The sequence below is a fragment of the Phoenix dactylifera genome, chromosome 4 (assembly GCF_051530095.1).
Source record: "Phoenix dactylifera cultivar Ajwa chromosome 4, Ajwa_hap1_PhDact_Kaust_v1.1, whole genome shotgun sequence".
Lineage (NCBI taxonomy): Eukaryota > Viridiplantae > Streptophyta > Magnoliopsida > Arecales > Arecaceae > Phoenix > Phoenix dactylifera.
The window spans coordinates 49821866-49843780 of record NC_143193.1 but is presented as its reverse complement, the minus strand read 5'-3'; the positions used below and the strand labels follow the sequence as shown (position 1 = coordinate 49843780).

The 21915-nt window shown below is 38.6% G+C and overlaps 4 protein-coding genes across 6 annotated transcripts in view; 3 read left to right on the top strand and 1 right to left on the bottom strand.

The window, feature by feature from the left end:
- Positions 1-80: 80 nt before the first annotated feature.
- On the top strand, positions 81-1061 carry LOC103704880 (dirigent protein 2). The gene has a single exon (XM_008788352.3). It carries the CDS (start codon positions 249-251, stop codon positions 798-800), a length of 552 nt encoding a protein of 183 aa, XP_008786574.3. The 5' UTR covers positions 81-248; the 3' UTR covers positions 801-1061.
- Positions 1062-4129: 3068 nt separating this feature from the next.
- LOC103704840 (endoglucanase 10-like) lies at positions 4130-8429 on the top strand. The gene is made up of 6 exons (XM_008788312.5): positions 4130-5107; positions 5193-5503; positions 5748-6215; positions 6293-6428; positions 7102-7274; positions 7393-8429. The coding sequence occupies exons 1-6, from the start codon at positions 4756-4758 to the stop codon at positions 7750-7752; spliced, it is 1800 nt and encodes a 599-aa protein (XP_008786534.4). The 5' UTR covers positions 4130-4755; the 3' UTR covers positions 7753-8429.
- Positions 8430-8645: 216 nt separating this feature from the next.
- Positions 8646-15815, bottom strand: LOC103704839 (glycolipid transfer protein 3-like). Of its 3 annotated transcripts, none has more exons than XM_008788310.5 (6): positions 15377-15815; positions 14393-14448; positions 12012-12142; positions 10667-10802; positions 9101-9244; positions 8646-8983 (listed from the first exon to the last, which is right to left on the bottom strand). In XM_008788310.5, the coding sequence occupies exons 1-6, from the start codon at positions 15543-15545 to the stop codon at positions 8843-8845; spliced, it is 777 nt and encodes a 258-aa protein (XP_008786532.4). In that variant the 5' UTR covers positions 15546-15815; the 3' UTR covers positions 8646-8842. The 3 variants fall into 3 exon arrangements, with proteins under 3 accessions (XP_008786532.4, XP_008786533.1, XP_088576508.2); XM_008788311.6 differs by having other exon boundaries at positions 8646-9003; positions 15377-15812; XM_088720382.2 differs by lacking the exons at positions 14393-14448; positions 15377-15815 and adding an exon at positions 13793-14376.
- A 1740-nt stretch (positions 15816-17555) lies between these two features.
- The window catches only part of LOC103704838 (pyruvate kinase 1, cytosolic-like), a 12642-nt gene continuing 8282 nt past the window's right edge, over positions 17556-21915 (top strand). Inside the window, exons 1-4 of the mRNA XM_008788309.6 lie at positions 17556-17910; positions 19458-19554; positions 19647-19744; positions 21337-21492. Of these exons, the coding sequence (XP_008786531.4) occupies positions 17842-17910; positions 19458-19554; positions 19647-19744; positions 21337-21492 (420 nt within the window). The 5' untranslated portion in view covers positions 17556-17841. The remainder of the gene's footprint in view (positions 17911-19457; positions 19555-19646; positions 19745-21336; positions 21493-21915) is intronic.

Sequence of the window (21915 nt, the reverse complement as noted above, 5' to 3'; positions counted from 1 at the left end):
ATTCTTTGGTGCTTGCGTGGTCTAGCTAGACTTCGATCTTCATAACTATATTGTAAATACAACATGTAAGCGTGCAAAAAATCAGACAAATCTATGCATACGATATGTCAAAGGGCCGTCATGTAGATCTAAATGGCGATCAAACTGAGGACCGGGAGTTAATTTGCACAATTTATAAATACACATAGCATCCACTCCACAATCTGCCAATCTTTGCTTATACATAGTTTTGCACCCATAACTCCTCCATGGCTGCTAAACCCAATCTCTCGCTACTCTTCCTCCTAGCTCTCATGCCAATGGTGGTGGCCATGGCTCAGCAAAATCGTCGGCAGCAAAATTTGACCCATTTACACTTCTATGTTCATGACACATTGAGTGGCCCGAACCCCACGACTGTTCGGGTTGTGGAGGGGCCGATGAAATTGCCAGAGACAAACTTAAACTTTGGAGATATCTTTGTGTTTGACGATCCACTGACTGAGGGGCCGAACCCGACATCGAAGCTCCTAGGACGGGCCTATGGATCCTACATCTTTGCATCCCAGAGCACGACCAAACCGATGTTGTTATTGACTGTAAATATCGTGCTAATGGATGGACAGTATGATGGCAGCACATTCTCTATAGTGGCAAGTGATGCAAGTTTTGTTCAAGTGGTGGAGATGCCTATAGTCGGAGGGACCGGCCGATTCCGTATGGCTCGAGGGTATGCTCATTCAAAGACCTACTGGTATAATACCACCACCTATGATGGTATCTATGAGGTGGATGCTTACTTATTGCACTTTGTCATATGAGACTTTTAGGTCCCTATTAGTTTTCTTCTTGTAGTTGTCTTTGTTTGGGATTAGTTCTCTCAGGAGTGGATTGCTTTCCTCGTCTCTGTCTTTGATATTTGATCTTTTTGTATATATAAGTGTTGTTTTGTTTTTTTTTTTTCTTAGTTGGATACATAGTGTGCTTGTGATTGTTTGTTCATAAATTTCTACCATCTCTCTATATATATATATCTATATATTAGAAAAAGATTATTGTTTCACTGTCCAGTTTACACGTATTAATTGTCATAACGTGTTCACTAGCACCTGCACAGCTTTGTTTTAGATAATTTATTCTAATAAGCAAAAAAAACAAAAAAGCCTAAAAGAAACTTGAATGGTTGAACTATCGATCGTACCATTCGCAGGGAAAAACGTTTTTTATGAATGAATTCACAAGAGAAACTGAGAGATCGTGTGGGCCCCTCGGCCAGCGCTGCGAAGGGGATCAAGCTCATCAATAGGGGTGGCAAAATATGACCCGACCCGCCAACCCGATCCGTGTTCGACCCGCCATAAACAGGTTTGGGTTTGGCCTAAACAGGTTCGGATCGTAAACAGGTCGACCCGTTTAACCTGTTTATTAATTGGGTCGGATACGGGTTTTAGATGTCTGACCCGTTTAACTGTTGGGCAGGTTAAACAGGTCTAAACAGGTTAAACGGGTTAAACAGGTTAAACGGGTTAAACATGTCTAAACAGGTTAAACGGGTCTAAACAGGTCTAAATAGGTCGGGTTGGGCAGGTTAAATAGGTTAGGTTGGACAGATTAAACAGGTCTAAACAGGTTAAACGGGTCAGGTTGAGCAAACAGGTTAAACAGGTCGGGTCGGGTTGGGTAAACAGGTTACCTGTTTATTAAACAGGTTAAACGGGTCGGGTCGGGTTACCTGTTTAATAAACAGGTCAGGTTCAGGTTTGCAATTCCTGACCCGTTTAATAAACAGGTCGGGTTCAGATTTATAGTTTTCTGACCCAACCTGTATTTGACCCGACATGTTTATGCCTGACCCGACCCGATTGCCACCCCTACTCATCAGGGTCGGGCGTGTATCTTTAGCGCGGAAGGAGGACTCGATTTCCTTCGCACGAATCCACCGTTGCATCATGCACTGGTCGATTGGAGATTTGTGCAAACAGGCAAATAACAAGTTCAGAGAGCTTTGAGAGCTGTGCTAGATATGATCTAACGATGGATTCGCGCGAAGGAAGGCGAATCCTTCTTTCGCTCGAAAGATACAACCCGGTCCCAGCCTATCGCTAAACATTTTCCCTTCACAGCTTCGTTTCCTTGTCTCCGTAGCATGAAGATTTGGGTACCAAACACAACAACACGAATTTCCCAGCGACATGCCAGCTATGAAGAGAAACAGAGTTGGGCCTCATAACATTCGACGTCTAAAATCCAATCCAAACACTTAACCTAGTGGTGTTTGAGGCCCAACTCAGTTACCAAAGGGCCATTGAGGGGGACGTATAAATAATGGTATTATACTTTCAATATTGATAACAATCTTGTCCGTATTCATGGATGATGGAGGACAGCAGGGAAAGAAAAAAAAGAGAGAAAAGAAAGAGAGAAGAAATAAGAAAGAAGGAGAGAGGAGAGAGGAGAGAAAAGGATGAAGAAGAATTAAGCTTCGCATCTAGCTCCACTCAGAGTTTCCCATGCCACATCTTGAAGAAAGAGAATCAATTTTTTATTCATCATAGCATAACCCTAAACGATGTACGGTCCAACATATTTATAGACCCAAAAAATGCAAAAAACCTCCTAAAAGAAACTAGTCTCACAAAAGACCCTCAAAATAACAAAATAACAAAATAAGCCCTAAAGGCTGTCAAATAACAAAATATCCTAATAAGCCCAAATAATATAAAATCACTCCTAAAATAAAATCAAACTACCAGGACCATCCTCTTGAGGCGACTGTAGACCTAAGTGACCGGTGACCTGGCACTAGTGTCCGCGCCAATGGAGGGGAAGCATTATGGTGGTAGTATGCTCTCCATGCTGGGAGCCACCTTGAGACCCACCTTGAGACCATGCTCTCATGAGGAAGACATACTTGTTCGGCACCATTATGGGCAATGCCATTTCTTGCATTACTTAGTATCAAGCTACCCTCATTGCTACTAATTCCTCTTTGTTTTTTTGGTTATTATTTAACTGCATCGCCAGACATGTAGCCCAAGTTCAGCCTAATTGTGGTTAGTCCAAGTCCAACCAATATACTACAAGTGATCTCGGGTCAAGCTAGCCCGAGTTAGTTTGAACAATGCAGGAGAATAATACTCTCTTTTAGCATGATTAGCCGATATAAAAAATTAGTAGATTATCATAAATACTAGATCTTAGGAAACATTTTTTTTAATTAAAAAAATGACAAATCATTGCTTAAATGTTACTTAGATGTTGTATCCATGCCATTATATAAATAAACTATCAAATATATGCATAGTAACATTTCATATAACTTTCTAGCTAGACCAGGTTTGATCATCAGGTTACCAACCACTACCTCCCATATGGGCTAGTTTTAGCTGCAGCTTGAAATTTGTGACCCAAGATTAGCCTGGCCGAACTAAGCAACCCACTTACTTAAAGCACAGATTGGGTAGAGAAGGCACTGGCCAGTGCACAATTAACCAATATTCAATACTCAAATATTATAAGCCTAAGAGAGGAAAACTTAATTTTCCTAGGGTCCTAGGGATGGCCATGACCTTGTTTGCATGAGCAAGCTAGACCAAGCTTAAGCTAGGCCAATTTTGATCATGCATAAAGCATGAGCATTCATCAAAAATGAAGAATTTAATTCCAAACTTCCAATAATGCCTACGGTAATTGAGCTCATAGCCCAGACTACTTGTGCTTTGGATTTTGGAAAGGGAAGTATGATAAATTTTTTTAATATCAAAACTGAAAAAATAAATGAAAGCATGCATGTTATGAAATCACACCTACTCTTCTGCAATAATTTTTGGAAAAATGATTGCCAGTTTCCTCTGACTCCCGAGACGCTGACGATTGCGATGGAAAAGATGAGCTTTTGTGTTGACGATCCGAGCATTTTATGCGTCTTTTTATGGGAGGAGAAGGCCAAGATGATATTTAGACAAAAATAATATGAGACACGCCGCTTACGTCGTTTCGGTTCTTACGAGAATAAAACAACCGCTTAAATAAAGTTAGAGCAAGTGTCCAGGTCTCCTCTCACCTTTTTAAAAGCAAGAAAATTCTATATAACATCACCATATTAGTGAGACATGGATCAGCAAACAGAGTTGCTCGTAAAGAGCTTGGATTCAACTCATCGTCAAGCTTGTCTCAGCTCAAAAGGGAGACAGACAGGCTTGTTACTGATCAAGCTCAGTTGTCTCTTTTATATAACAATCAAGCACAAGCAGTTTACCCAAAATCCTCCCTCTTTTTTCACTGGGAGAATCACTTTCCTTGATTTATTTCTTTTGGCCTCATCTCATTTGCTGGATTCACAAAGGCCATGCGGTCAAGCGGTCGGCCAATGTTCAGCACTTCCTTTTGTTTTTTTTTTTGAGTTAAAATTATGCATGGCACTTGACACCATTCTAAATTCTTGCATCCCAATCCATTAAGGGACAAGAAATACACCTTGAAACAATCTATGGGGTCCTTGCTTTCTCCGGAGTGCATCTCCTCTCAACGGTCAGATATTGAGAACGTTCTAAAACGAGCTTGGATTTGTATGTTCAAACAACGTTGCCTTTAACCGGTTACTGCCTCCTCCAAAATCACTATTTTCGTAGTCTCCAGTACTCATTTCATACAATGCTCCTACGCCTTTTCTTTTCTTCCAACATGCTTCTTCTTGTTCTCCTTTAAAAGTTTCTTAACGACTGGCTCCTCCATGCCATCCATCTTCTAATAGTTGAAGCACTTCTCATCTTCTCTATGGAAGAGGAGCCTCAATTTTTTGCCCATGCCGTCCCAGAGACCGGCCGCCTTCTCCCTTCTGCGAGCCGTTGGAACTCCATTGAGATAGACTTCGGCCTGGTTCCGCCATCATCCAACGAACATGAAGACGTCCCTTCCAAATACTCAAAGTCCTACGACTTTGATCTCAGAATTGCCGATAAAACCCAGTTCAAGCGCTTCATCTATGTCTCCATCTTTCTAATTCTCGCTGCCGCTGCAGCAGCTCTATTAGCATCATTCCTACCTCACAAGCGTCATCACCTCGGCACTTCTAGCAATCTACCACTAGCTCTTGACCATGCTCTCCTGTTCTTTGATGCCCAAAAATGTATCGCACTTGATGCAACCAATCCTGCTGTACATATATTTCTTTGCTTTTACGTGATCAATCACTGGTGATGATTGTTTTGCAGCCGGTGCTCTTCCAGAGAACAACCCAGTGAAGTTTCGGGGTGATTCAGGTCTGCAAGACGGCATTCGGAAACAGATAAATGCTAGTCTTGTGGGAGGATTCTACGATTCTGGCAACAATATCAAGTTCAGCTTCCCCACAGCTTATACCATCACGCTGTTAAGCTGGACCGTGATCGAATATCATCAGAAGTACGCAGAGATTGGTCAGCTCGATCATATCAAGGACATCATCAAGTGGGGCAGTGAATATTTGCTCAAGCTCTATATTCCATCCGGTTCGACATCTAAACAGGCCTTGTTGTTCTCGCAGGCAAGTATAGATGTCCCTCCCCTGAAATCACATACCTCAAGAATTCAACAATTCTCTCCTTTGCGCATCTACTTCTGAGGCTTATGTTCTGTGTGACCCGAAAAATGGCATCAAATTGTGGGACATGCAAAAGATATGATCGAATGATGTGCTTCTTACTAATAACTAGTTGATGAAAATCATGTGAAATTGACACCAAAGTTTCTAAAGTGCCCCTCCTAAATTCTTCTTATTGTACTTGTAGGTTGGAAGTTCAAATAATGATACTACATCAGACAACGATATCACATGTTGGCAAAGGCCTGAAGACATGAACTATAGGAGGCCTGTATCCATTTGTGGAAGCTCTGCCTCAGATCTTGCAGGGGAAATGATAGCAGCAATGGCAGCTGCATCACTGGTTCTCGAAGAAGATGAGGCCTACTCAAGAAGTCTGATTCTAGCCTCAGAAAGTCTGTTTGAGTTAGCTACCAAGAATAAAAACAAGGCCACCTATACTGCGAACAGAGAATGCGGGGGAGAGGCAAGAAGTTTCTACAATTCCACAAGCTACATGGATGAGCTGGTATGGGGAGGAACGTGGCTGTTCTTCGCTACGGGGAAGTTCACCTATCTAAAGTTTGCAACCGATAACTTCGAGTCTGCAGTGATTGAAGAATTACCATCTGACAGGGGGCTTTTCTATTGGAATAACAAGATTGCAGCCACAGCAGTAAGCTTCATAACAATTCAAGACATTCAGACAATGAACCTTTCTGATTCTTTAGTTCTAACAATTACTGCTTGTAGGTCTTGCTGACGAGGTTAAGATATCTCCATGATCCTGGTTATCCGTATGAAGAGACACTGAAGAACTGCTCAGCCATGGCTAACAAGCTTGCGTGTTCCTATTTCCATTTATCTGCTACTTTCAGAGCGACGCCAGGTAAGAGTGTTAGAGCACAGTATCTCTGGGTTGTCCTGAATGATTTTTCTAAATTCATGAGAACCAGGCAGCTGTGTATGGAGGCTAGATGCGTGGCATGTTCAAAAATAAGTTCTCAATAAAATCTGGAAGGAAAACTAAACGTATCTTCCCCCTTCGATGCATACTATGAGTGATGTTCCCTTCATAATGGAATTTGTCTTGCATAGATATAAAGAATTTGATGATAAGACTTCCAAAAAGGATAGAACCCTATTGTTGCTTCTGTGAGGACCCATGCCGGCACGTGTTTAGTCCCACATCAGTTATTCGCTAGATAGATCTTAAGTACTTATACAGAGTTAAGGAACCCAAATAATATCTTTCGGCTAGCCATTTTGGGTAATGTCCTGAGTTGTTACAAATGGTATCGAGGCAGACCCAACTCATAACCTATGTGGACTAGGAGACACTGTAGCACAGATTCATTGGGGCCGACCACGGGCCTAGCCAAATAAGGACATCAGGGTTCAAACGTGGAGAATATGTAAGGAACCCTGCGAGCGTGTGTTTAGTCTCACATCGGTTATTTGCTGGGTAGATCTTGAGAAATACAAATAATATCTTCTAGCTAGCCTTTTTAGGTGAAGTTCTGGATTGTATTATAGGTGATGCAATCATTGGAGTTTTGCAGGTGGGATGCCCCTACCAAGGCCTAACGGTAGTGCGCCACTCCAGTATGCAACAACTGCTGCTTTCTTGAGTAAGATCTACAGTGACTATCTTAACATCATTCAAATCCCTGGTGGAAGTTGCAGCACCTTCTCCTTTTCACTGGACATGCTGCAGGACTTCTCTAGGTTAGAGGTGAGGAGTGCAAGCTCATATTCAGCTAGATGCCCCCCAAAAAAAGGCCTACTTCCTAATTAAAAAAATCTGAATGCACAGATGATGTTAACATTTTCTATTTTTTCCATGTACTTAGGTGAACTATATACTGGGGGACAACCCTCTGAAGATGAGTTACTTGGTAGGCTTCGGAGACAATTTTCCGAAAAAAGTTCACCACAGAGCCGCATCAATCCCTTGGGATGGAAGGAATTATACCTGTGCAGAAGGCAAGAAATGGCAGGAAGCAAAGGAGCCCAATCCAAATGTTCTACTGGGTGCCATGGTGGCTGGTCCAGACAAAGATGGCAGGTTCTTGGATGACAGGGATCGTCCTGAATTCACAGAGCCTACAATATCAGGCAACGCTGGTCTAGTGGCAGCACTCATTGCACTTATAGATCATCCCACCAATTTGGGAATCGACCAAGAAAGGATCTTTACAAAAATTTCCTAGTTCCTTGTATTGATTTCAGTTCCTGGTGATTCTCGAGTAACCATAATGTGTGTTTAGACTCAGAAACACTTGGAAAATCCCATATAAACCTCACTCTAATTGTATCATTTTTCTTTTTTATTTTTCTAGAATAATGGAGAGGAAAGAAGAGTTCCCTCCCACCAGCTATCAGTGACTGTATCATACATCTAAAAAATCCAAATCCTGTTGGTTCTTCTGACTTCACCGAGCCAATTTAGCAATCATTTTATCATTTGAGTTTGTTAGAACTGCAATCAAAGAATATAATGAATTACAGAGACCATGTGTGCTTATTGAATCCATGCAAGTAATCAGTTTGGCCGCAGAGTTACGAGGAAGGTGAAGTGGGAGCTATGCATGTCATGCTCTGTCGGAGGTTTGGATGGAAGGAAACAGAGGAAACCTATTGGATGAGTTCAAATAGTTGGGCAGAATGTAAATGACCAGCTCTTTGATGACTTGGGAGTGAAATGGAAGTATTGGAAGGAAAAGAATAGTTAGGTTTTCAGTTGATCCTGAGTTGGCTATATTCTTCTTCAGTTGCTTTTTTTCTTAATTATAAACTTGTTTTAGCTGAATCTTCAAATATTTTGGTAATCTAGAACAGTCAAATTGTTCAGAATGAGGTCAAGGATTCACAAACTTCCTGAGGTATGGATTTCTTACAAATGAAATCCATGATCAGTGATGTTATTTGTTTTGTTGCTGCTGCAGCAGCTTCCTTTACATGTTATCCTCTGATGTTTTCTTCTGCATTATGCCCTTGATTTTGAAACTTCCCAGCAAATTATCCACACTTCTTACCAAGTCTGCTTGCCTGTTCTTCAACGTTGCCAAATCATTACATAGATGAACATAATGAAACACAGCTCTGGCCATTCAGTCACATATTATACACTGAAAACTACTTTATCTGTTGCTTGTTTATCCGTGCATTGATCAGCTACAGAAATTCCATTCAAATTCTCATTTGAATGTTTGAAATGCTAACTATGACATCATGAACAATATCTACTGGTATAAATTAATGTACATCTAACTTTTAATGTTGGGTAATGTTATATGACTATCACCAAAGCCCAAGGTGATTTGATTTACATAATAAGAAGGATAATTCCAGAGATAAATAAGCTGAAGATAATTTACAAAACGAAGTTGGACTATGTACAATCATAAAAATCACGAGACCTTGCCCTACGTCGATTTCAACCTGTCCAACCCAAACTTTATCTACATTATTTGGGGAAAGAAAGAAATATAATGAACCCATCAGTCAAAGTATTATTCTCTGAAGCAAAGAAAACATGCATCAATAATGGATACTTACCAAAAGGGCATGGCTTTCATTTAAAAGAGGCTGAAGCAACGGGACCAAGTTCTGGATATCAGCTTTCATCATGTTGTAATCTTGCCCTTTGCCCATCAGCAAGCTGATGAATATTTTTCTCTCTGGGATGAGCTTCAGAGCAATCTGTTCATATATAATTTAACTTATTTTTGTGCAATAAAATCAGAGGAGAAACACTAAATCCTTCATAACATGTACTGTATTTCATATCTTATGTTGAGAAAGCTTCAACTCCTACATGCAAAATGAGTAGAAGAACATCTATAAAGCTTTGGAACTTGATTTTTTTTTTATAAGAAGATGTGACTATAAGAATTACAAGACGTCAATCTGCCATCTTGCATTTACATGCATATGCTTTTGCCTGAGACTGATGAATCATAATTAGAGTAGAAGGGTGCTGCGGAAGCTTAAAAATCTTCACTTCAAGTGAAAGAATGGTGTTACTCAAGAAGACAAACAGATCATCCATATGGCCAAAATTCATTCCCTAATGACTGCATTAGAAAGGGACATATTTCTTTTCAACCAGAGTTTTTTACTTGATAAAGCATTTTGAATGGTGGAAAATGAGGTAAAAAGAAAGGGGAAGATCATTTGATGAGCTGTAGTACTAAAAGAAAGTGTAAAAGCTTTATTTTTGCCCCGCAAATCAGTGTACTCTCAGTATGTCTATCCTGGACAGAAAGCTTGCGATGGCAGGAACATGGCTATTTCATTTAACTGAGACCTATCATGGTTATTGTTGGCGTGACCTGAACCAATCAGAATTTACAATATCAATATCTGAAGTCTTCCTGCTAGTTTGGTGCAGCAAAGCTGTTTCAGAGAATTGACTCTACATAAACTTTCTTAATACTAAATATGCAGGCTGAATTGGGATTTGTGTGATAAAATTATTATCTTCTTTTGAATATATTAAAAAAAAAGAGAAATTATTCTGGATACAATTTATCTCTCAGAAAGCTTTCATCTTGAGTGTTTTGACTTGATAATAGGAAACATTGCCAATGTTTGGAAAACTCCTTCCCCATTTCCAAGACAAATGCTTGTTTTTTAATAGTAGTAGCAGTAGCAGTAGTAATAGCAGCAGCAGCAGTATAGTAGTCAGTAAAAAATAAAAAAGAGGAACATTTTCTGATCAAATGCAGATAAATCTTTATAAGTAGTGGACTTCAATAAGAGTGATCTATCATACTTGACGAGTGAAAGGAGTTTAATGATATGAATTTTAATACATTGATACTGCTATCTCTGAGGGGATCATCAATTAGATAGCCAACATAAAGACTCAGCCTTTCTTGTGACAGATAAATATGTAGAAGTAGTGCATTTCAATAAGAGTGGTCTATCAGACATGGCAAGTGAAAGAAGGTTAATGATATGAACTTTAATACATTTATACTGCTTTCTCTGAGGGGCCCATCAATTAGATAGCCAACATAAGGATTCAGCCCTTCTTGTGACATAACTGGTTGATGGTTAAAGTGATTAAAATACTTATTGTAATGGGAAAGAGATGCATTGATATAAATGGGACATTACTTTGTAAGCAGCTGATGATATCCAACCATGCCATGGCTTTAGAGTGTCCTTGTATGCATCTTCCACCACTTGTACAAGGCTCAGTTCAGAATTCTTCTCTAATCTCTCTAATACTGCTATACTGAAATCCATGGACCTGATAATATCAAAAAGAAATCCAAGCATGAGAAGAAGGGGTTTGCAATATAAAGTTACGAATATATGACAGATAAGAGTGCCTACAGACAACTTTGACCCGACTGTTAAAACCTAAAGTAATGTCTGAGATTAATTGTTGGCTGAGGTTTTCAAATATAGTTGTTTATCTGAGATCATGTGATGGAACATTGCCATCAGGACTTGTTCCAGCTGGCTGGCACCCTCTCCTCTTGTAGAGAGGAGCATATACTTATAATTTGATGCAATGGAATTCTTTCATCAATCGTGTAGCCTTACGACTGGGTGGCATTTCAAGGTATTCATTTTATTTCTTGGAAACACAATCATGTTTTTGTGGATTTATTTTTACAAGAATCTAGAGAAGATGTGTAAATATTAGTAATATAAATACGACCTATTCAAAGTTATAGTGATGCCTTATAGTCCATTCAAGGACCTGTAATGTTGAAGAGTGGGAATAGTCTCACATTGGATATGTAAGATACTCTACTCTGTCGTATATATACATGGGCCATCCACCAACTAGCTTAAGCTTCTGGGCAGGATTGCTGCTATGGTATCAGAGCCTGCTGTCCCTTCTCTTTGCCTTCTGATCTGCTTCCATGTTCTTGTTTTTCGACGTCCTTCAAAATGTTATAAATGCTGGAAGCTTGTGATGTATAAACCTTTAGGACTTGAAGCACAAAAAAGCATAAAAAGGCCTCTTCCGTAACCTTACACAAATGTACAGTTTCAGTAGAGGTTCATGAAGGATCTAAAGTGATGAAGCTTTTTTTTCCCCTTAGGGAATGAACGCTTTTTTTTCCCCTTAGGGAATGAACACTTTTTTTCCCCTTAGGGAATGAACAAATGAAGTAGAATGTTACGAAACTGGGAGAGGATTATTACTTTCAGAAGTGAAGAACATCAATGATATGGATGTGGCTATTTTCATATTTACTAACCCTTAGTAAATAGGTTAAGTGAAACAATCAATATGATCAAAAGTAATTTGCTTAAGAAATTTACCCTTACTTACAAAGTCAAAAGACTAACTTAAATAAATTGGCCAAAAAGACGAAGGAAAAGAAAACAGGCAAACTAAATTTACAATAAAATATTCTGTAATACATAATTAAACAATTTTAGCAAAAGCATGAGGATTTGGCTAGCAGGAATGGTAAAAGTTGTCAGTTCTTAGTTTTACCTGGTAAGCCATAGCATAGCTCTAGCATGGCTTTCAGCCTTTCTTGCAGTCCCCTCACTCACCTCTTTCTTCAATATCTCTGCCAAACTTGAATACCTTGATGGATCTGACACGTAAAGCTCTTGCAATCTCTACACATTCAGCAAAATATAGCGTATTAACCTGGTTCTTACATGCATGCATGTTTTGCATCATGGAATGTGGCTGTAAAAGCCTATTTACACAATTACATGACACAATGATTGTTATGGATCCTTTTCTGTTAAATTACCATGATGCATGTTAAACTACACTCATAAAAGTGTTCGGACTTTTGACAAGTGTTAAAGTTCAGAGATATGATGAAATTTCAGCAACATAATTGTTGTCTAGATTATGACTCATGATTATACTTGGTGTGTGTTCTTCGTTAAAGAACATAATGAAAATTGAATGCATTAACTGTATTATTGTACTCCATAAGAGTATAATTTTTAAGATCAATATGGTGATCGGTTGTCCTTCATGCTTAAAATCAATTATTATTTGATTAATACTATTATACGTCATTAACCTGACCTGCAAGCTTCTTTTTGGTTAGGTATCCGTTGTACCTTTCCTTATAAATGATTTGGTACCAGTCAGGCGCTTGTTTTATATGGATGCAGAAATATAACATAGACTAATTGGAACAAGTGAAGAATTATAATCATTGATCATTCATGAGAACAAGTGTAAAAGATTAAAGTATTTATGTGGTGCATAAGCAAATTCTAATTACATGGATAGTACTTAGTCATTGCCTAACATCTTCTATTTGAGAAAAATTAAATTGAAAGTTCAAAAGAGATCGCGTTTCTAATCTGAAGCTTCTTCATTTGTCTCCAAGAACATTTGTACCACATTTTTCTAATCAAATTCTTATAGGATTTGTAGGGTTTGCAGTGTGGTAAGCAGGTTATAGGATCGACACTTGCTAAGGGGGTGACCAGCATACAACCTAACAGGAGGTTTTATTTATTTATTTATTTTACAAATAAGAGATTCATTTTAAATAAAAAGAGAATTCACAAAAAAAAAATCAACAATATGCCCTGGTATAGAAAATTTTTACAACTTGTGCTCCAAAGGTTCTGGATTTTTATCTGAAAATGGTGATGTCATACCATATAACTAGGCTGACGTGTGCAACAAACTTCACTGGATGAGCTGAAAAGAATGAATTATGATGTTCTTGTCATCCCTGATGATCATTTAATCACCCAACAGGCAAAGTTCAGAAAGGCTATGACATCGGCGATCCTAGTTGGTGCTTGATATGAGATGAACCACTATAGGCTAAGATACAAGCTCAAGAAATTCTGAAATGAATAGAATTTTGAGATGAAACATGGTTTTGGGTCTGCTGCAAAACAGAACCAAGTCCACACTAAAAGCCTACTTGCAATTTACAATGGACTTTGATGCTTACGTAGATCTAAAAATCGAACTTTTTGTTGTATTATTAAGTATATGATAGGCGAATATGAATCCCAAAATTTGTGTGTATCACATGCAGGCCTTTGATAGGAACTCAGTTCTGCAACATGACATGTCTACCTTGTGCATGGAAAACCAACATCAAGTTTTACATTTTAGATAACAAAATTTGCATATGTTCATGGAATGAAAGTTAAACAATAAAAACTCTAAAAAAATATTAATATCTCATCGGACGGTATCTAAAAATATATTAGTTTGTAAATTTATATCCACCAACGATAACAATCACATAGAATAAGTTTCGCCGTATCGGCCAGTACCATATCATATTGCATGTATCGTTACGTACTGATATCAAACCAATATGCAGCCTTGTACCATACCAACTTTCAGTATGCTTTGCTATTTCTACCACCTACCGACACTGTAATAAAACAGTATCGGCATACGGTTCGATACTAAGATGACGAACTTTAGTAATATTGCCCTGTACCACATTTACGGGTACATTTTGGCCAAAGAAAAAAAATTTGCTGATGGGAAAGGAGAGGCTAATCAGTAACTGAAGGATAATGATGGGCGATGGATGCTCGTGGAAGACACGAGCACGGCACGAAACCCTTCAAGAAGAAAATGACACAGAAGTAGTGGAGTAGATGAGGCTCCCAGTCCCCCTCTGCCGGTCTAAAAAGAGTCTGATCACCATCCCGTGAACATAACCGATACATAAGAAATATGTGGCACTTAATGCACAACTTATACGACGCCCAAACTCACATCATGTCAAGAGAACTTTAAATTGTTAACCTTTCGCTGAAGGCCTAATTGGGGAGGTGAGAATACAGCAGGTGATTTTAGGCTGATGACATCAAAGCTCCAAACAAAAGCATAGTATAAGGAAAAGAAATGAATGAGGCTACCTCGATATTTCGCTGGATGTCTTGTCTGAGGACTGCCATGGTCGGCCCAATCTTATCTGCAACCAGCCGAAACATAATCAAAAAGGGGTGGTTAGGAAATAGGAAATGATTAAGTTTGATATATAACATCTCAACCACCCTGTGATCTAAGCCAAAATTTCCTAACATGGCATGAAGTTGGCTGTTTAATTCTTCACCAATTTAATAATCCTAGAACTTGATTTTATGCTAAAAAAAAAGTTGTACTTAAGATTGCAAAAGTATTAATTTTCATTTTAGATTTTATGGCCTTGGAAAAGCAACCAAGTACGTGACTTGGGTTTCATATAAATAACAATCCAATATAAAATGATCAACAATTGAATGTTGGTCGAAAGCCAGTTTAGAGTGTGGTCTAAACTGGACTTATTCCAAGGCATTGCGTAGTTTATTATTTTATCATTTTTTTAATGTTCATTTGTCTAAGGGATGAGCCATTCGAGGTCTACTGTGTTCTTGGATTGGCAGAGGCTTTGAAGGTCCCACTATCACTGTCTCACAAGTTCATCGACCGTGTGTGGTTGCGTGCGCACGCTTCTCTGTGTGCGTGCGAGCCTCTGTGTGCGTGTGTGTGTGTGTTTGGGGGGAGAAGGGAGGGAGAGCCAACAGTCGGAAAAAGGTGTATCCATGTAGGAAGGTATTCTCAGAGATGGGAGAGGGAGAAGGAGTATAATTTCAAATCCTTAAGCTGCAAGGAGAAGGCCTTCTTCTCTGGATGAAGAGTTGGGCAAAGAGGAAAAAGAGAGGTTGAAACATGGGAACAGTTAGGAAATAAATCAATGGAGCAATATCCCTTTCTCCCATTCCATGCCAAAACAAACACAATCCAACGTAAGATTTCTTAGTGAATGATGTGAGAAAAAACATAACCTCACCTGAGGTTTCTTAGTGAATTGTGTGTGTGCGTGTGAGTGAGTGAGAGAGAGAGAGAGGGAGAGAACTAACCAAGGACTTGGAGGAGCAAATTGGAGACACTGAGGAAGACAAGGGTGGAGACCACCTTCTCATGCTTCACCAAAGAGAGCTCCTCTACAGCAAGCCTTATCTCTGACCAACCCTTCTTCTCATCCCCCTCTTTCTTCTTTTTGAAGGGTTCTTCCCCTTCTTTCTTCATCCCTTCTTCTATTTTGCTCTCCTACCCCTTAACTTTGGTCTTTTGGTAGACTACTGCTTTCTATTTAGCATCCTTTGGAGACAAAAAGGGACAATTTAAGCCTTCCTCCCATTTGGGTATCCCATTGGAGAAGAAAGAGGCTGAGGTCAACGAAAGCAAATGGCTGCCCCCTTCTTGCATAGCCATTGCGTCATTTGGGCTCTCCTCCCCCACATTCCATAGCTGTTGTATCACCTTCTGTCGTTCAGGGACTACACTTTGCCCCTACGTGTCTGAGTTATTATGCGTCGCAACCTATGGGCATGAATTTTTTATAAGGCGGCACAAGGTGGCCCTTTCCTATACTTTTTCTTTTCTTTTTTCGGTTCATACAAGGCAAAACTAAGGAGAAAAGTCTGCAAACAAGTGTATCAAAACATTGCAGCCTAAAAAAAAAGAGAGCCTATATTGATAAAGAGATTTAAATGAGTTGGCTTATTTACGATTCAAACTCATTTATATCAAATCTAAATTTATTTTAAATGAAACGTTCGCGGACCGGATTAATGAATCGGGTCATAAATTACCATTCTTAATAATAAATTTGTTTGTTTAAATATTTTTGAGCAAATTTTGATGAGTTTTGCTTAAGTTTGCCGGTGTAAAATCAAGGAAAATTTTTGTATCATCTATATTCGTCGTGTGCTCTATAAATACTTTTTTCAAGAGATACTTTTGGTACACCTATTGTGCCTTCTATTTTTGTGTGGAGCGAGATGGGGAGGGAGAATAGATAGCCGATGTATTTGAATTTAATAGCTTATATTAAATTTTTGAACTAACCCCACCTCATTGGATTAATAAGAAAAAATGTACCAATTTAGATATAAATTTTGCTAAATAATTTCTTACTATTATTGCTTTTATATGCATCACAAAAGTTGAGCTAAATCAGGTTCAAGATCAAATTAGAATAATAACATATATAATTTTGATAGACACTCAAACTAGCCAAGTATTATGTTGAAACTCATTGATATACTTGCTAGCGGTTTGATTTCCATGACTCAACCAAACTTTTCTTGACCCATTTTGATTCCACTTGGTGATGAATTTCATCCAGTAGAAACGAAAATCAAAGCACTAAAACAATTAATTTTAACAAAAAATAATTGCCTTTGTGAACCATGCTCCACAATCATGGCTCAAGATTCAACCAACTTGTTTCAAATCAGCATTAACCATTCTTAGAAATGATTTATATGATCATATATTGCAATTTAATTTCGCATCAGCTGGTGGATTCAGGGAGAAGGATGCAGGATGAGATCAACTAGTGTAACAAAAATTATCCCATGTCTTCCCATTTATCATTATTGAGTGATTACAATTGCAAATGCGAAACGAAATGATGCATATTGCAAGATTTGTCATGTATAATATCTTATTACGTGTCATCATCATTTTCAAAGTTTTGCTATCAAATTACATTTTTGAATTAAACAGTTTCGAAAAAAAAAACTTGGAAAAGAAAAAAAAACACCATTTGCCATTTCCCATGTAAATGTACATATTTGCACTTTTACCCATATATCCCATGTAAATATACACGGTGATTCCAATTGATACGTTCTGAAATCTTTTCCGAAATAGACGGGACTAACCAGATCTAGACCTATACGCTGCCACCCTTGATCCTAACTGAATCGCATTTCCACTGTTCCGCCGGAACCGGTTTAGAAACGAGAAAACAGAGCCTCTCCGCCCTCCCGGTTGTTGGGAATCCAGGAGCACGAGGCCCGCCACCGGCCCCCCAAGCCTAACAACCCGTATATAAATCCATATACGGCGTACTACCCACCGTTCGATCAATGAGTCCCACCATTGTCAACCGTCGATCCAATGGGCCCCACTCCGCGGACCCGCACAACTTCACCGACCCTTCCGTAATACCATTAGCCCACGACTCCACGTGACCACGTCTTCTCCCGCTCCCCGCTAAACCGATCCAAAGCTACACGACCTCGTATTGGAGTCACCAACATGATTCCACGCCATGTGGCATAAGATGATTTGTCGAATTCGCCGGAGTAGCGCCAATCATCTTGCGGCATGTGGTAACTAAATTTTTTTTGGTACCACGTTTGGGCTTGAAGTGTTTTTCCCTGTGAATACTTATATATTTCATGCTCCGAAGAAAGCCATATAAAGTGGCAGCGCTCCTTTCCCTCGCTTCCGTCCTCTGAAACCCTTCTCTCTATTCCGTTGAGTCGAGAAGCGGATCAAAACCCTAACGAAACCCTAATTTCTCTCAACGATGCACGGAGGGCAGATGCTGATCGAGGAGCCCTTGCGGCTAGCCTCGGTCCTTGCACCGTCGAAGGAGGTAAGATCGTTTGTCCTTTATCCCTTGCAATTTGGATTCTGATGCGCTAGTTCTGTCGTTCTCCTCGTTTTTTTTTAAATACATTCGTTCTTCTTTTTGTTGTCCAATTTTTCTTTTTGATAGCGATTTGTTTGGGACTGTCACAATTTGGGGTATTTGTGTTTTTGTTGTCGATCTGGGCATATTTGTATGGATTGGTTGGATTCTTTGTTGAGTGGGGTTTTTTCTTGATCTGAATTCACCTTGTTTTGAACTTCTTCGGTTTGATATCAACGATATGGTGTTTTTCACGGTAAATTATCTTTCTTGGTTGAGTTCTTGATTGGATTCCGTGCGATATTATTTTTCTCCACGTTGCTTTTTGGCGGATTCTTTCTTCTCTCTGGTATCCTTTTGGTTCTTTTCCTTTTTAATAATGATTTGATTAATGAGTATCGTGTTTTTGATTTGCTTTTTTTTTTTTTTTTTTGCTTCTGATTTGGGTTATATATGTTATGATTGATTGGATTGTTTGGAGAGCTGGGTTCATTCCTGATGTATGGTCACCCTGTTTTGATCTTGTTTCATTCCGTGTCAATGCCATGATAAATTAGATTTCTTGATTAAGTTCTTCATTATATTCTGTGATACCGTTAAAGGTAGGGTCTCAATTTCACCTTTTCTTTTGCCATGATATTATGTATCTTCTTCTTCATCATCATTTCTCTATCCTATGGGATATGATAGGAAGACAAACCGAAACATAAAGACACAACCTATATCATGCTCGATGGAGAGAAAAATTAATTCCATTTTATGCTCCTATCTTCATTTTACTTAGAAATTTATGAGTTCTGGTCATACAACTTTTTGTTTTTGGTATCTGAATGAGCATCTCTCAGTATATTTATTGTAGATATTATTGTGGTGTATGTGCATACAGAATATGGTGGTATGCCCATGAATGATGTGTAGAATATAATCTATTGTAAGTTTATGTTGGTTCCCAGTTCCTAATTTTCATAATATCTTGATGTCTAACAATTAGCTTCCTTTTTCTTTGCTGTGTTGACTATTTATCATTGTACTTAAATACAATATCCACGGTGTATTTAACAAGTGTGTCTCATGTCCATTGTTGCAATTGTGAATGTTGGGCAATGGTATGAATTTTTGAATTTGTGGATCATGTACAAAATGATTCAAAGTCGCAGCTACCGGTGTCGATGCTTATGTATTTATGCATGTTTGACATGCAGAAGAGTTATAACAATGTTCTATTTGGCTCCACCTTTTAATTTTAGAAGCTTATGAAAGAGTTTTAGGATATTTGGCAATGGAAAAGCATCAAAATATCCGCGTGTCTTTAATACCTGCTTAGGAAGTCGAGCAACGTTGACCTCCAAGCTTTTCTTTTTCCCCACTGGGGATATTTGAGGGTGTGAATATATTTTTTGGAACTTTAACAAAATTGGAAAGAATGATAACTGGTCAAGTAGTGATTAGTTGGAAACTTCAATCTACTTTCATTCGTAACTGCTAGTAACTAACTATCTTCAAAATTGCAGAAATATTTTCCATCACTGACTAAAATTGTTGGAACACTGGGGCCAAAGTCACGTTCTGTTAAAACAATTGAGGCATGCCTAGCAGCCGGGATGTCAGGTTTGTCCTCTGGATGCTTGTACGTCTGCTTTTTAAAAGCTCTCATTTCTTTTGCTCTAATGACTAATCTTCTTATATTTTGTGTCTTGCAGTTGCGCGCTTTGATTTCTCCTGGTTAAATGCTGAATATCATCAGAAGACTCTTGAGAATTTGAGGACAGCTGTGAATAATGTCAAGAAGCTATGTGCTGTAAGTTAGATAGTTTACAATATTTCCTTTCCTTCCTAATCTTAAGATAAGTTTTAATTTTGGAGGTCTAAATCTTTTAAAAAGATAAGAATGCATACATCATGCATTAGTGGGAACAGGAGGAAATAAGTGAAGGTTAATTTGTCATCAAATTTACCATTCTTTGGTACTTTTTAACTGAACCAATTTTTGGAAAAAGTAAGGAGCTAATTGAATTTCCATTTTTCTTTTTTTGAGAATCCTGTTTTATTAGGTTCATATAATAAATTGTATTAAAGTTTGATAGCGTGCATTTAAATTACAGATTTTATTTTTTTCCTAATTCTTGGAAATACATCTATTAGGCATTGACGAACTATTTACTAGGGCTGCAACTTGCGTGGCTTGGTTGGGTTGAGGGCAAACCCTAACCCAATCCAACCTATATATAATATATCTTTCTATTCTAACCTAACCTAACCCAATCTTGGATTAAGGTTTCTCTAACCCAACCCAACCTAACCCCCTCTTAAACTAAATTTAGGATGGGTCAGGTTAGTCGGGTTAAGTTGGGTTAGGACTTGTTAATTGGGTTAGATTGGGTTAAATAAGAAATTTAAAATATGTGAAAGGTTTGGTTTTGGGTTTGTCAATTTAAGTGACAAAGTTACAAGGTTAAGGAAACATATAACCCATATGAAACATAAATATGAATTGAAAACACATGTGAATTATATGTTTGTGGTGTGTGTTTCTGGTTGGGTTTGGGTTTGGTTGAGTCGTGTCTGGTTGGGTTGGGTTGGTGGTCAACCCTAACCCAGCCCAACTAAAGATCGGATTGGGATTTTGAGCCTAAGCTAACCCAAATTTACAAAACCTTAACTGCACCGTACCCAATGAGTGGGTTTTGGGTTTGGGTTGAGCCAAACACAAGTTGCACCCTAGTCCTTAGACCTGTGTCCAATTACAATCTTGTCTGTTTGACTAGATGTTCTTCTGACTTGGAATTTGAGCTGGAAAGATAGATTTCTTGTAAGTGTATATAAATGTATTAACTACACTATGCATGTCAAGGTTGATGGATCTGATTTAGAATTTGTATGGCCCATCATGTGATTAAAAGTTTGATGGCTTTATTACACATGCATATTATCTGGACCTGTAGACATGCACCAATTTAAGTGCCAGTTGGCACAACATAGATAGGATGACATACCATGCCAGTGCCTTGCCGACATGTGGCAGTGCCTCTAATGGCCACATTGTTGCTTGGTACCCTGCCATGCCAGGGGCACCAATCACTGGCATGGCAAGGCATGTATCATGTAACTACTGATCTGACGCACCGGAAGCACTATTTTGTAACTTTAGTTTGTAATCTTGCTTGCCTCAATCTTGTAATTACTCTGGCTACTATCGAGAAATAATATATCTATTTTTAAATCTGGAATGCATTTTGCCCAAATATGGTGTCATATGTTCTGCAACCTTTTAGTTATATATATGTGGTACACCACTAGTTAGTTACATTTGAAAAAAAGAGCTCCATATGAACAGTCTTCTGTAATGATCATAAATCATTTCCTTCAGCATCTCATAAACTATAATCTCAGGTGATGCTAGATACTGTGGGTCCAGAGCTACAAGTTTGCAATACATCTGGGAATCCAATTGAGTTGACTGCTGATAATCACGTTATTATTACTCCTAATCTTTCTAAAGTTCCTTCAGCGGAGATCTTACCCATTAACTATACTGATCTTGCCAAGGTAAGCGTGGTAACCTTCATACTAGAACATACAGCAGTGGTGGCATATTTATGTTTGTGCTAGAGATATAAAAATTTCATAGTTTGCAACTACGCTTTCATCTTACTTTGAATATCCTTCAAATATATTGCATCTTTATGTATGTAAATTTGCACATGTTTATTTCCAGATCTACATTTCTATGCCTGTGATATGTGGTGTTTTGATGTGTATCATGGACTCTTCTATTGATTCCATATGTAACACACTTTTAGTACTTGTTTCATGATGCATTTATATTAGGTGGTTGACTACATCCTGTCGATGACTTAAATGCAGATAAACAAGTTTTAGGACATGATACTTCTAGCACACTAACCTGGTTATTTGTAAAGACTGTGCTCTTACATGATACAGGTGACCCAAAGCCTCAAGTGTGATTCC

Excerpts from the sequence above, each read along its gene's own strand:
- LOC103704839 (XM_008788310.5), bottom strand. The coding sequence starts at position 15,545 with ATGAAGAAAGAAGGGGAAGAACCCTTCAAAAAGAAGAAAGAGGGGGAT. Across the intron at positions 9,245-10,666 it reads TATCATCAGCTGCTTACAAA|ATTGCTCTGAAGCTCATCCC; the intron begins GTAATGTCCCAT and ends ATATATGAACAG. Across the intron at positions 8,984-9,100 it reads ATGAAAGCCATGCCCTTTTG|GTTGAAATCGACGTAGGGCA; the intron begins GTAAGTATCCAT and ends TGGGTTGGACAG.
- LOC103704840 (XM_008788312.5), top strand. The coding sequence starts at position 4,756 with ATGGAAGAGGAGCCTCAATTTTTTGCCCATGCCGTCCCAGAGACCGGC. Across the intron at positions 6,216-6,292 it reads ACAAGATTGCAGCCACAGCA|GTCTTGCTGACGAGGTTAAG; the intron begins GTAAGCTTCATA and ends TACTGCTTGTAG. Across the intron at positions 7,275-7,392 it reads AGGACTTCTCTAGGTTAGAG|GTGAACTATATACTGGGGGA; the intron begins GTGAGGAGTGCA and ends CCATGTACTTAG.
- LOC103704880 (XM_008788352.3), top strand. The coding sequence starts at position 249 with ATGGCTGCTAAACCCAATCTCTCGCTACTCTTCCTCCTAGCTCTCATG.